This window comes from Falco naumanni, chromosome Z (genome assembly GCF_017639655.2).
Source record: "Falco naumanni isolate bFalNau1 chromosome Z, bFalNau1.pat, whole genome shotgun sequence".
Classification (NCBI taxonomy): Eukaryota; Metazoa; Chordata; class Aves; order Falconiformes; family Falconidae; genus Falco; species Falco naumanni.
Window position 1 is genome coordinate 28218396 of NC_054080.1, and position 12294 is coordinate 28230689.

At 43.5% G+C, this 12294-nt stretch overlaps 1 protein-coding gene across 7 annotated transcripts; it reads right to left on the reverse strand.

Moving 5' to 3' along the window:
• Positions 1-252: 252 nt before the first annotated feature.
• Positions 253-10702, reverse strand: MACIR (macrophage immunometabolism regulator). 7 transcript variants are annotated; one of them, XM_040580112.1, is made up of 3 exons: positions 10602-10696; positions 6257-6342; positions 253-1540 (listed from the first exon to the last, which is right to left on the reverse strand). In XM_040580112.1, exon 3 carries the CDS (start codon positions 1517-1519, stop codon positions 896-898), a length of 624 nt encoding a protein of 207 aa, XP_040436046.1. In that variant the 5' UTR covers positions 1520-1540; positions 6257-6342; positions 10602-10696; the 3' UTR covers positions 253-895. The 7 variants fall into 7 exon arrangements, with proteins under 7 accessions (XP_040436046.1, XP_040436048.1, XP_040436050.1 ...); XM_040580114.1 differs by lacking the exon at positions 10602-10696 and adding an exon at positions 10131-10220; XM_040580116.1 differs by lacking the exon at positions 10602-10696 and adding an exon at positions 9613-9965.
• Between the last annotated feature and the right edge of the window lie 1592 nt (positions 10703-12294).

Here is a 12294-nt window from a genome sequence, read left to right on the forward strand (position 1 = left end):
ACTCAAAAATCAAACACTTTTTTTTATTAAAAGGTGTGTCATGGTTTAACCAAGCCAGCAACTCGGTACCATGCAGCTGCTTGCTCACTCCCCCAGACTCCAAAGGATGGGGAGAGGAATTGAGGGAAAAGGTAGAACTGGAGCGTTGAGGTAAGAACAATTTAATGATTGAAATAAACTAAACTAAACACTAATAATAAAAATAATAATAACAGCTGTAATGAAGAGGAGGGAGAAGGGGAGAGGAATAAAACCCAGAGGGGAAAAAACCTCAAGTAATGCACAGTATAATTGCTCACCACCTGCTGACTGATGCAGAGCCAGTCTCTGCGCAGTGACCCACAGGCCCCAGCCAACTCCCCCCAGTTTATATACTTGGCATGATGTTCTACAGTATGGAATATCCAACTTTGGCTAGTTGTGGTCACTGTCCTGTCTGTGTCCCCTCTCAATTTCCTGTGCCCCTCCAGCTTTCTCACTGGCAGGGCCTGAGAAACTGAAAGTCCTTGATTTAGTAGAGATTACCTAGCAACAGCTAAAAACGTTAGTATGTTATCAACATTGTTCTTACATCAAATCAAAACATAGCACTGCATCAGCTAACAAAAAGAAAATTAACTCTATCCCAGTTGAAACCTGGACAAGATGTCCAAAGAAATATTCACCAGCTGCAGTCAAATTTGCATCAGAAGCTGCTTGCTCAGGAAAGATTTCTCTCTCAAAGTAATTGTAATGCACTGCATTGACAAGATGCTATTAAAATAAGGTAACTTTTTGATAACATTTAGCCGATACAACTGCCTACAGCGTGGACAGTCATGTACACAGTACAACAGTGGATTTTCGCAGCAACAGAGAAATAATCAGAAATTGGTTCTAAATTCAGGATGATAGCTCATGTGTTATTTCTTGCAAACATACGGTCCCCTCTAAGCGTAAGGTGTTGGAGCTGGTATTGTAGCACTTCTGTGTCAGCAGGTTCCTTAATGCTCATTTTATCTAAATTGAGGTAGTCCAGAGATTTTGAATGAGTCCTTTTACCTTTTAAAAGGCAAAGAGGCAGGGGACCATGAAGTGCCTTGTAAGGTTCATAAGGCAAAGCCTTAGTGCATTTATCCCCTGAGCTGGGCATCCGTCGTCTCCTCCTTCCATTTACTGCTGGGATCTCATATGGCTGATAGTACCTACTTCTAGTTTTGTACAAACGGGAGGAACGCAGAAGTCCAGAATCAAGCTGTTTGGAATGCCAGTTCGGCCCAGATTCCCCTTTATTCTCTTCACTTCCTGTACACTTCTGGGCTAATTTTAGCAGCTCCTCTCCAGTTGTGAAGCCAACCAGGTAATTAGAATCCATGTGAAGGATCTGATATCCTGCAACTGTCCGCCGCATTGGTGAGCAGGGGGTGCTGGAACAGCGGGGCTTCTCTACTTCCATTCTGCCCACGGGACTCACCTCAGCAAGAGGCACAGGGAGGGTAGACAGGGTACTTCTGGCCTCTCCATTTACGTCAACTTCCATTTTTATCACAATGCTATCCTCCTAAAAATAAAACACAGCTTGATCAGAAATATGAAGAGAGGACCGCAGGAAAATTTTCTATCCCCCAGAAGTCATGACCAGCACTTCCCTGTTCAGCTTCACCTCATGCTTTGCAGGGTATCGCATAACAAAACTATCACTAACATCTACCTTTAAAAATTATATTAAAAAAATTCCAAGATAAGATACCATAAATATACTTCTGATATTCTTAAACATCAAAAACATTTGAGAAGCATTGTACACAAAAAAGAAGCACCTTTCCAGTCCATTTTTCCATCCTTTTAATCCATGTGACTCTTTATGGTCCCTCACCTCTGAGGCCATCTACATCCACAGCAACTTCTGCCATATTCAGCTGTGTATTTTTTCTATTGCCAATAATCACAGTAAACAAAGCTTTAAAAAAAAAAACTTAACAGCTATTACCTCAGTCAGGTACAACCATGGACTAGGCCTGTCTACCGAGGGTACTACAATGCTTCTGTCTTCCAAATGTGAGGACAGCTTGCTTTAGATTCATAGAATGGCATCCTGGCTGGTCAACAGCTGTCTTTACAGGTCACCAACAATCCCCCACTCCCCCCAAAACCCTATTAACTTATTCACAATCAACCGAACTCACACTATTTTATTCTAATGCATTTCTTACTAGTATATATTCCTATACTAGTATAGGAAACTGTATACTAGTGTTTAATGAATATAGCACAAGACTCTTATAAGCATCTTAAGAATAACCAATATCTGAATTCTATGGTAATTTGTTTTTCTATTTCTTTTGGAAACAGATTATTTTGCCTTGACCGTTCCTCCCTCACAACTATTCCAAACACATTGCCTGGTGCCTTTACAGGTACAACTGCCACAAGCCATTACCATCTCTTAACAGGCAAAGACAAGGTCACTATCAGAGCAGGCATACACCAATGGATGCCTGAACACAGAAAAGGCTTAGTTACTTTAATTTCTTCGTTTTCAGCATCATCTACACCACCTCCATGACACAGCTACTTCACAAAATAGAAAGATCACATCTGTTTCCAAATCCATGCTTCCTCCACTGTCAGCCTCACCTTTGCTTTAAACAGTAACTAGTGGCTCTCTAGCCAACACAGTTCACAAAAAATTCAGCATAGCTTTGTGTGTGTTCAAGGCAACGACACTCAAAGAAGGGAAGTTAGTATGAAAGTGTCAAGCAGAAACACAATTCAGAATTTAGGTGGCCATAAACCACATTGAAAAGCTCACTAACGCTTCACCACAAGACTGACTTCAAACATGCCATTATCAGTTTGCAAACTTCTAAAGCTGCTACTTGCTGCCATTCTGAGGCTTAGATGCAACAAACAAAGGAATACTTTATGCAAACTTCTGCAATTACATACTCCCCAAAATGCCACCACGATCAATCTCTATTCATTTGTCTTAAAATAAGAGGGGAAGCTGTGTGCAAATCTCACTTGCAAATGAAAATAATCCACGCTCATGCAAAATTTAAGCATACTCTGTTTCTGATCAGGGACTGGGAAGGATGCTCCCATCTCTGATTCCCTGCTTAGTCTCAAATAAACCTGCTGCTCCCTATGCTAATAAACTAGGAAAAACAAAATCCCCATAGTTTTGCAGAAGGGGATTTTATTTGCCACTTACAAACTTCTATTATGGAGAAACTATTACTAATGTTCCCTTAGCCTTAAACATCCTTTTTCAGTTCTCACAACTGTGGTCTACTTAGGATTCTTCATCACCAGTCTGTGTAGCACTGCTTGTACAGATATACTTCATCCAGTCAGCTTTTAAGCATTTTGAATTCAACAATACAGTAGCACAACAAAACCTAAATAATTAAAATACTGAAGAAAACCAATCATCAAAATCTTTTTCCACTGAAAAAAACCACCCACATAAAACTCAAGAATGTTGCCCATTATATTTATTTGACTTTGAAATATATACATGGAGTCAGTTAGAACTTTTGGAATAGCAGCAGTTGTCTTTTACTACCTTAGCACAATACCTAGCAGTGAGGCAATAAATATGGTGAGGTTTCAGCCACTGAGTTAGAGATATCCATGACAATTCCTTGAGCAGAAATTACAGTTCCTGCACTGTCAAGGACCATGGTTACTGGAGGCACAGCACAGAAAAATTCTGCATTAAAACTTTCAGCCACCCTGTGGTTTTAGCCAAGAAACCTAAATATTTAGCTGTCCCTGTTCTTTTAATTCCTGATTTTTACCCTGCACTTCAGAAATCTTTCCAGTAATCTCCTAGGAAAACTCAAGCCATTCTGTTAAAAAGCTGAAATGATGCTAGAAAAAGTACAAATAAAAGTCACACAGCAAGGTTAGAAACTGATCATATTATCTAGTCACATATAAACAGCAACAACAACAAAAAACACCCACAAAACCAACAATCTCTTGCCACAGCTATATCTGCCCTAAAGAAAGGGAGGGGAGAAAGATTTTCTTCATGTGCTTTGAGTTAATAAAGCCTTGTGAACTTGAAAGCAACACAGAGGGTCTTCTCAGAACACAGGGCTTTCTCCGAACACAGCTTGTAAAATTAACTCCTGTTTGAAAGATGGGTGTGTGCTCTGGTAACAAAAAGCAATCAACTTTGAAGTGTAACTACAAGCAGGAGGGAAGGAGGCAGGAGTTCACTACCAAACAATTACAACTCGTTGGCCAATAACAGTACAAAGGAAAATTAAGAGGAAAAAAGCCTTCACATCGGCAACCTCGAGCAGGAAACTGCAGAACTTCCATTTCTGTGCTTCAGTGCAAAGAACAGCCCTACAAACAAGTCTGATAGACACTTGAAAGCAACAGTAGCATCAGAAGCTGGTGGCATAAGTATCAGAAGGTCAAGGGAGCAGCACTGCTAGCTGGTGAGAGGAATGACTGGCCAGCTCCACAGGCAAGGGTCCAAAACTCAGAATATACGTTCAGCTGTTCCTTCCCCAAGACTTTTAATGTGAGTTACTCAACCTGCCATACGGCTTCAACATGCTTTAAAAAAAAAATAGAGAAATATTATTTAGAAGACTTCTATAAAATAATTCAAGAGATTCACAGTACCTATGAATGTAGATACCATTACCTACAAATACATATTTAATTTTTTTTGATTGCATTTCTAGGACATTTCCATGGTTATAAGGCATTAGATGACTGCTGTGTTCATTGCTGGGTAGTGGTACAAGCCTGTCAGTAATTCTCAGCATCAACTACAACACTAAAAAAAACCAGTACTTCTGAAGAAATAATTTTTTTCAAGTGATCACAGCTGTCTTGTCATCCTCCTCAAAAAGAATGACAATGGAGTGACACTAATTCAAGTATCATTAAAGATTTACTATGGAATGAAAACAAGGAGAAGATAAAAAGATGGCATATCCTTTTCTTTGCTGCTGCTTTCCATATTTAAAATGTATAGAAAATAACTGAAAATAAGTTACCAACAGGATTCACTTCACCAGTACACACCAGAAGTGCTTCCAGAATACAATTAACTTCATTAAGAATTTACAATATTTTATCAATTCACTTTATATTGTAAAGCAGGCTGTGCACAGAAATTAATCTGACCCAATCCGTCTCAATACTGAAAAAATTGTCTAAAACACAGAAGAGGAATAATGAACAGAAACTTGGTTAGCTAACAGTATGTTAACTACTATAAATCACTGTATTACCCCAAAGAATATATTAATATGATTGGGATATTTCTTTGAGGGTAAAACCATCAAAACCTCCACATTTTGCAAATATAAAGGCTTTCTGATGATTGAATCTTTCACGAAGGTGTCAAATACAACTCAAAAATCAGCATGGGACAACCGAAAAACAGACCCATGGGGGACACCAATGTCTTAACATGACACCATGCTAAAATACACACTTTAACTCATTTGTTGTTGGAGTCTTTCGCTTGTGTTTTTTTCCTGAACATTTTTTATTTTTTCTGTTAAAATATACTACTTACTGTCTTTCTGAAGAGATGTATGCCTCAAAAAAATATCAACTTTAATTACTCAATACTTAAACAGGACAAAGATTAAGAGGGGCTTCCCTTGACACTCCTGTGCTTTGTAGGAAGCCTGCATTATTTTGAAACCACCACAATAAGTTGCTCTCAGCAAAAGAACTGGTACTCTGTAAATCGGTATTTACATTGTTAATTACCTTCTCAACTAGAATCTGAACTGATTTGAGAAGATCCCTATTTTTTTTTTTTTTAGGATGACCATTACATTTCTGTCAATCCAACCACCATTTTTATTTTATCTTTTTGAGAACAGATTCCTTGTTGCCAGATGCCAAGCCTGCAGGTAGTACCATTTCTTACGAACCACAAAGATCTGTCTCATTGATAAAATGTTCATGATTGGAATAAGCAGATGGCAGAATGGAAAGATGGCAATGGATTCAGTGATGCCAGCTCTGTAGAAGAGTCAAACACACTGGCCAGAGACACCGAGACAGTTTTGACACTTCCCAGTCTCTGTGCTCCCATTACTTAATACATGCAATGCACTTAAACAACACAGTGTTTGTCTATCAAAGATCAGGCAAGTAATGTCACCCAGAACATACTTTTAATTATTGTTTCTATTTGTGAAGCAGAAGAATAAGGTCTATGTCTTTCCCCTTGCAGTCTGGAAAGAAAAAGTCACATACATACAGTATGTGCTCTTAAAAATCCTACCTTATTTCTCTGTCACTTAAATATGCTGATGGAAATACGTTCTTGAAGGGCAAAGTTTCCTGGAAATATTTATTTCCAATCTGCAACTAAAACAAGTGAAATGTTTAGTTGAAAGGGAAAAAGCAAGCTAACATTCAGCTATGTAAGAGTACCCACAAAGGTGCCACATTTGTTTTTCTAGACTGGGGCTAGACTTTGAGTTGCACGCAGCTTGTAGGTTCTTCCGGTACAAGCTGGTGATACTGCTGCACACGCTGCCAGAACCAGATGGTTGTTTTTAACCATGCTCTTTACCTTCAGCTGTAGGGACTTTGACTAACGCTGCTTCACCATGCTCTTGAAGGTTCCCCATAACAGTTGTTTTAGATTGATACCAAGTTTGTAGAAGGGTGCGTGGCAGGGGGAGTATGTGTGTAAAATAAATAAATAAATAAATAAATCACAGAGAACAAGCTCATGGAAGTCATCAATAAACATACACATTCTTCACAACCTTTTGCTGTTCCCTAGGAGAAATTCCAAACTAAGCTAAAAGAAAAAGAGGATGGAGGTAATAATAAATTGTTGCACCACATCAGAGGGCATTCTGATGGAGTAAGAACAAAGTATAGCACAAGTTTTTTCACAGAATTACATGCAAGAAAATGAATTTATGCATAAAGCATATGTTTTGATTCTGCAGGCCTTAAGAAAACAGATTAGTATTACTGAATTAATATAGCAAATGCAATAACTTCAGGATATGATGCAGACCACAAAAGAGCTAGTAAAGTTACCTACAGATTAGTGGTGGTGGTGGTGTGTTCTTGTCAACAGGTGAAGGAAGCCCTTCAGCAATCCAGTATACTGGACAATAAATACCGTATGGTATATACGGAGCAAGTAGTTACTAGATGTTTTGCAAAAGAAGGTTAAATCAATTTATAATATGTTCCTACATATTTTATATATTTATATAGTTTCTAGAAGCAAGAACTATTTAACCAGTTTGTTAATTATTCTTATTATTAATGCAGGTTTAAACAGAAAGCAATTATGATCCAGGAAACAACCTTTTAAAAGTGAAGGGGATCCCAAGTGAATTACTGAGGAAGTACAACTGGCAACTCCAGCAACTAGCTCACGCCAGATCAGCATGACAAGAGCACACAATTTGCACAGAAAAAGAGACAGATGGAATTCCAAGAGCCAGCCCAGGCCAATACATTTTGTATGAGCAGACTTAACAAGCAGGGAAAGTAAAAGAAAATGGTGGGAAAGAAGGCCATTTAACTTCTAATATCTCTCTGCCAAGCAACATTACAGGGAAATGTTTAACAGAGGGTAGCTTTTCTGAAATTATGTAGAGTCCTTTAAATGAGCAATATGATTTCCTTACTGGATGGAATCATAGATGAACGCTTCCCTCCACCCCCCTTCAGCACTCTGATGCTCCTGGCCAGCACAAAGTTTACTGTCACTACTCATCAAAAGATGAAACCGTGAGACACATGTAAAGAAGATGATGCATACTGTAAACCAAATAATTTTTATTCTTTAATTGGCTACTAAGATAACAGAATGTTTTCCTTATATTTGCACTTTATTTCTCTGTATTTTTATTTTCATCTTCTCACCAACCAAAATCGAAGTTTCATTTTCAAAGTTCTCTTACCTCCCGTTTTAAGTCAGCTCACTTGGAAAAAAACAACAGAAAGCCACACCACAACCTGACCTGCCAACAAATATTAAACTGCCTTTTAAAAATATAGACAGATGGGGAGGGGGAGCAGATTTTTTAAAAGTATTACAGATTTCACTGAATAAATACTAATTTTATCTTTAAAAACCAAAATGCTAACGGGAGTGTCTCCATTATTTTGTCAGACAAGAAATGCATGTTTGATAGTATCCTATATTGCCATATCTGAAAATACAGCTCTGCAGATATTATTCTGAAACTACAATGTAAAAAATAACTATTATATTCAGCCTTTGACTAGGAACAGCTATTCAAAGAAAGATAATAGTTAAAAATAAGACCTACTCAAACATATCTGGAAAAATGTTTAATCAATGCAATGCAGGTTCTTTGGCTTTCTTTTTTAACTGAAGCACTTTAAATGATCAGTTCCTTGCCTTAAACTTGATGTAACCTGCAGCAGATATTTAGACGTTTGTTGGAAAGGTGTCTCATTCATTTATATCATCTACTAAATGTGACTAAAGGTCACTTCCTCAAGCTTACTAGAATTACCTATAGAATGGTTTGAAAGTTATCCTTTCCTTCCTCCTCAAATGTTCCTTCCCATACAGTCACACTACCTAAAAACAACTGTTTAAGTGTAATGCAAGTATGGAATACAAAAAAAATAAAAGCCCAACAGCACATGTAAGTACAGTAAATTTGTATTAAACTTAAAACTAGGGCAAGCAGAGAATACTCAGTTCGTCTGACTTTACCATAATATACTGTATTTGCATACGATTATGCGTGCCTGGTGGCCAAATCAGCAGCATAAGGCTCATCAAAGAGATTATAAAGAAAGCCATGCTACAATGTTGGCACTGTTACACAAGAACTTAAATTTCAGTGATTGCCCCTGCCATTGCCTCACTTCCCTCCATTTCAAAGTCACAGTGAGAGCCACCCTCCTCCATCTTCATTATTCCAACAAGCACTCTTCCTCAAGGGGGGGCAGAAAAAATAAGTAACAGCAAGTACACCACTTAAGACAGAATACACCAACAGCAGCAGGGTAGTGGGAGGAGAAGCTTTCAGTAAGGGAGATGATGTGGAAAAAGAAGGAAGGAGAATCGGTACTGCACAATTCTACTACCCGTCACAAAACAGAGCATTGGTTCTGCAGCCCTCACTACACCCCTCCTGGAAATGCTCCAAGGACTCTTGCTGTATTCAGGACGAGCCGTGTCAGAAGTCTGCCAATTACTGGTACAAGCAGCAAGTCCTTTTCCCCATCACTGACCCTCTCCATCACTCCCACTGAGATCTCTGTAACTGCAGGCTTCTGCCATCCACGATTTCCACATGCAGCTATGCAAGCATGCGTGTATGCCTGTACACTGACGTACTGTCCCACTCCAGAGAGCTCGCTAACAGGCAAAGATATGTTCACAGAAAACATCTACTAATGCATGTAATTTGCTATTTTCTTTGTAATAGGTACATACACACCCACACTGATGCCAGCTAAAACCCCTATGCAAAACAACATATAAATAACTTTTATATGAAGAAATTAAGACCCAATACTATTTTCCTGCATATCTGTAGACCACTCAAAATAGCACCTCAACTGTTCCAGGGACACTCCCTCAATACTTCAACATGCAGAGACAGAATTTGCAAAACACACCTGCCAGTATATCAAAGCAGCTTAGCAAGCTTCCCGCTCTGTAAAGTAATAACACATTAATGCACATCAGATTGCACAAACGCAGTGAGTATCACAGACAGTACAATCAATGTTTAAACAGAGCTTTGAGCCTCTGCCTACTCTTCACCAAGCAAGATTTGTTACAGAGACACACTACGCTACCCACGGAAAGCTGGGCACTACTGCGCTTTGTTAACTGTCACAGTCAGGTTGAGCACTTGCCCGAGTGCCGGGAACGGCACGGGTCCTGCGCGCCGTGCGAGGCTGAGACTGGCGAGCGACAGACGCTTACACGCAGCCAGGCGCCAACAGGTGACCCCGGCCCGGTCACCCCGCGCCCCCGGCGCAGGCGGCGCCCCGGGCCGTCCCCCGCAGGCCCCGGGCTCTACGCGCCGCCCGCCACGGCCTTCCGCACGCGGGTACCGGCTCCAGCACCCGCGTCCCCCCAGACCCGCCCCGCAGCCCCAGGCGCCCGGCGCGCCTCTCCGCCTGCTCACTTCCACTGCAGCCAGCTGCTGCGGCGGGGCGCCAGGCCGCCGTGGGCTGGGAGCGCGGGGGCCGCCGCTCGGCCAACGGAAGAGGCGGCCGCGGGACGTGCGCCGGGCCCGCCGCGCTGCAGGACAGCCCGCCTTACGCGCCCCCGCCCGCGGCCCCCAGCGGGGCGGGGACCCGCGGCGGGGAGGGGGCAGGGGAGGAGCCGAGCGGCTCCCCGCGACGCCCGGCCAGGCCCGCGGGTGACACCGCTACGACGCCCCGGCGGGCCCCGCCGCCGCGGCTCGCTCCCAGCGCCCCCACAACAATCCCGGCCGCCCCACGCCGCGCCTCGGCCCTACCGCACGGCGCCGCTCCCGCCCAGGCTGGCCCTGGCCCTACCGCCCTTCCTGAGCCCACCCGCCGACCCCGGTCCGGTAACCGCTCCGGGAGGCGCAGGCAGGGCCCGAGGCCGCGCCGCCATCCCCGCCTGCTACCTGCAATCCAGGGTGGCAGGGCCTGAAGCGGAAGGCGCAGCGAGGCCGCTGAGCGCGGCGCGACTCGCTTAGCTCGGCTCGGCCCGGCCCGCCCCGCCCCCGCGCCGGGGCGGAGGGCGGAGCCGCAGCGGCGTGCCGGCTGCCAGCTAGTGGCGGGGGCGGCCTCCGGCCCCGGCCAGCTGCGGGCGGCGCGTCCCAGCGGCAGGCGGCAGCCCCGCACCCTGCGGCGGGGCGGGGCCGAGCCGGGCCGGGCCGGCGCCCTGCGGCCGTGTCCCCGTGCTTCCCGCGCGTCCTTCTGTCGGTGAAACCGGGCCCGGTGCTGGTGTCTGTGAGGTGGAGGCCGAGGCCCTCGTGGCGGCTGGGGCGGGAGAGGCCGCGCCGGGCCCCGAGGCGAGCAGCCCCTCGGAGGGCAGCCCTGAGCCGGCCGCGGCGCGCCGGGGCTTCCTGCGGCGGGGGGGCCGGGGCTGCGCTGGGGAGGCAGTAGGCGCCAAGTCAGCAGGGCCCTAAGAGTTGAAACGTCTTTCTGGATTGCCCTGCTGAGGTGACTCGAGTGCCCGGCAGTGGGTCAGCCTTGTTGGCACAAGCCTTGTCTCTTACCCATTCCACCTATTACTATACTCTCTAGCTTCATAAGCTTCAGTCTCACATACCTTTTCACTTTGTCCACAGCTATGAGAAGGTACGAAGTAATCACCTCTTAGTGACTCTCTTCACTGAAAGACCACCACCCATCTCTGTAATTTACGTGGTATTTCCACATCTACTAAGTCTGGGCACTGGTCACTAGATAAAAACCTTCAGTAATCATTTTGCCAACAACCAGTTAGATTATTTCCCAATTTTATTTTGCTAATCAAAGATTGAGCAAAGCCGCTATTACTGCGCCGAACCTTGCAAACAATGGCTTGACTTCCCTCCTGTAAGTAAAAATAAAAAGGAAGGGGAAGAGAAAGTATAACATCATAGTCTCTCTTTTTACCCTCTGTTTGTTGGGAGCTGAACCACACACCTGGTATTTCTAATTCCCCTGGGGTGCAGCTGAGACAGCTTTTGTTCCTAAAACTGGGTCTTTAAAGACACATCCTTTAATACATAGCTAAAGTTTATTACCCTCCTTGGGAATGCATACGTGCCCTCTGTAGAAAGGCCGTTCTCTGGCCTCTTTCCAGTCTCAATGGTCAAGAAGGCTGCAGCCATCAGGTCTTGAATTGCAGAGAAGGGTGTCAGCATTAGGTATGCACCCAGACTGGCTGGCTACCCACTGTGCACCCAGATGCACCTGGAATGTGCATTTATTGGGAATTCTCAACTAGAACAAACAAGAGAGAAACATGGAAGAACGGTTTTATGTGGAATTATACCTAGCCTCTTTAGCTCCTGCAAGACCTTAAGAGTCATTGGTTTTGCAAGTTCACAGAAGTGTTCTAAGAACTAATTCAGTAGATTTAGTAGAGAACATTGAGAGTATATCTGGTCAAGCAGCAGTGCAAAGGAATCTGGGTTGTAAATCAGTCATGATGCTTTGTGTGGCTTACAGTGCACAAACTCCTTTGGTTCGTGTTGACATCTGCAATACTAGTTTTAGCCGAGTCAGAAGTCTCATGTTCCTGTGTGGTCCTGCAGTATAAATGAGGCTATAAAATCCCGTGAGTCAGTATATCACAACTTTTCCCCAACAATCTTCCCCCCTGCC

Bases quoted from the DNA above. Each gene is read 5' to 3' on its own strand.
- MACIR (XM_040580115.1), bottom strand. From the start codon at position 1,519: ATGGAAGTTGACGTAAATGGAGAGGCCAGAAGTACCCTGTCTACCCTC.